We start from the raw sequence: 2184 nt of genomic DNA on the forward strand, positions 1-2184 counted from the left end.
ATACGTATATATATATGTGTGTGTGGGTGTGTGGGTGTGTGGGTGTGTGTGTGAGTATATATATATATATATGTATATGGATATATTTCTATATATATATGTATATGGATATATTTCTATATATATATATATATGTGTGTGTGTGTGTGTGTGTGTATGTATGTATATACATGTATATATATATGTATATACTCATACGCTTTTTGCGTGTTCGATACTGTAAGCAGTCCAACTGAACAATCATAAATAATCAAATAACTAAAAATAGTACTTATCAGTGCACAATATATCAGCAGCCTAATAATCGCGGAACGGAACATTCTGATGCTTCCCTATTTGACTATACATAAGACATTTTTTTATCAACATTCCACTTTTTTATCTGAGGCACTTTAATACCAACACACAATTGACACCACCACTGTGCAAAGCCCTGATTCCTAAACCCTAAACAGTAAACAATAAACAATAAAAGCATAAACCTCAAACACCCGCTGCAAACTGTAGGAGTATTGCTGGTGGCATGGGGCGAGCCGGAGGCGAAACTCACCACCGAGCATCGCTAGGAGTGTACAACCGCACTGGAAGTGGTCTCAGCATCAGCTCAAACAGCTCTTTTGCTGAGCAGTTGTCCAGACAGACAGATCAGGCCGCAGGGGTGGCTATGCACGACGTGATCCATGTATGAGCTTGTAGGAGTGTTTATAAACGCATGCTCTTTTGTTGTGGTGTATGTATTCTATTTGTATAATTGATGTTGGCGTTCACTTTTTCAGTGGCTTTTCGGGGGATTTTTGTCCAGGTGAATAACTACACAATATTTTTCTGACGTATATCTGTCGCCGCTACATACAGGGACGAACGGATCCGGTGACAGATTCTCACCAACATGCAAATTGACTATCGGAGGATCGGGTGGGACTTGAGGTAAACCACTCACTCCAACGGAATGCAGACTGTTCCACGGAATTGGATCTAAAGAATTCATATGGTTCGAATGCATTCGGCTCTGTTCAGCTGGATGTAGAACTAGTGAAGTAGTCCATACGATACTCAGTTGGATAGGCGGGGAAGAGGCCAACTGGCACGGAACAGGACATCCGCAAATATATTGAAAGGGGCGGCGGGAACACACACAGGCCTGCGATGTAGCATGCACTTTGCTATTCATCTAATGTGCTGTGCGATTTATTGGAAACGGTTTGGACACATATGTATCCAGCACACCTATATTTTTGGTATAGATTGATGTTTGTGTTGGTCGGTCCGTCGGGTAAAGTGAAAGAACTATTCACGTGATGTTCGTGTATGGTGTGTAAAAACACATGCGTACACACATTTTCGTGAAACTAGGCAGTGGGAGAGTACCTATGCGCACCGGCAATACATCAGAATGTTAAGCTAGTGGGAGTGGGGTAATAGGCAACTCAGCCTGTTCGTGTGTGATGCGATCTTGCTTGTAAACCACAAACAGGCCGGAGATAATCGTGGATCTATCAGAATTATGTCTGGGGCACTCACGACAAACGTGTAAGGTGCATCTTCACATACACACATCCACACCTACACCCACCACGGCGCAGGTGCGAACACGTCTGTCCCACACTCTGTTGGCCGCATATTGTGAGCAACCATGTTGTGGCCCGGTTGGTAGGTTGTTACACTCCTCAGCCAACCATGTATAAAATTCTCTTACGAACAAGGATGCGGCATTTGTATCAGAATATGGTGCAATTGGCGAGGTATCGGCTACACACCTGAGTTGCGCGTGGTATGTGTTCATTTGTGCACACATACCTACATCTACGCTTCAAGTAAGATTCCTAATTGCCTGTGGAATATGTACAAAGGACTACACAGATTCGCGTGATGTTGATATATGGCATACGATATACGGCTGCTGAGTTCCGGCGAGGTATATATGTCATGTTGGTATTTGTTGTTATCGTATCGCACCCAGGGCCCAAAACCAGTTCGACCAATAAATAAGCACAAACAGATCGTAGTACGCAGCACGTCGAATTTGGGTTGTGTGTCTGATTTTTTAGATAGAAAATCATTTTATGTTCTATATATTATATTATTGTATTATTTTGTTATTATTTTAATATTTTTTTATATTGTTTTGTATATATATATATATACATATATATATATGTAGTTATATATATATATATATATATA

General features: G+C 41.0%; 1 protein-coding gene across 1 annotated transcript; it reads left to right on the forward strand.

Moving 5' to 3' along the window:
- Positions 1-493: 493 nt before the first annotated feature.
- On the forward strand, positions 494-2003 carry SARC_05060 (hypothetical protein). The gene is made up of 2 exons (XM_014301087.1): positions 494-682; positions 856-2003. Exons 1-2 carry the CDS (start codon positions 524-526, stop codon positions 898-900), a joined length of 204 nt encoding a protein of 67 aa, XP_014156562.1. The 5' UTR covers positions 494-523; the 3' UTR covers positions 901-2003.
- The last annotated feature ends 181 nt before the right edge of the window (positions 2004-2184 follow it).

The sequence above is a fragment of the Sphaeroforma arctica genome (genome assembly GCF_001186125.1).
Source record: "Sphaeroforma arctica JP610 unplaced genomic scaffold supercont1.309, whole genome shotgun sequence".
NCBI classification, from domain to species: Eukaryota; class Ichthyosporea; order Ichthyophonida; genus Sphaeroforma; species Sphaeroforma arctica.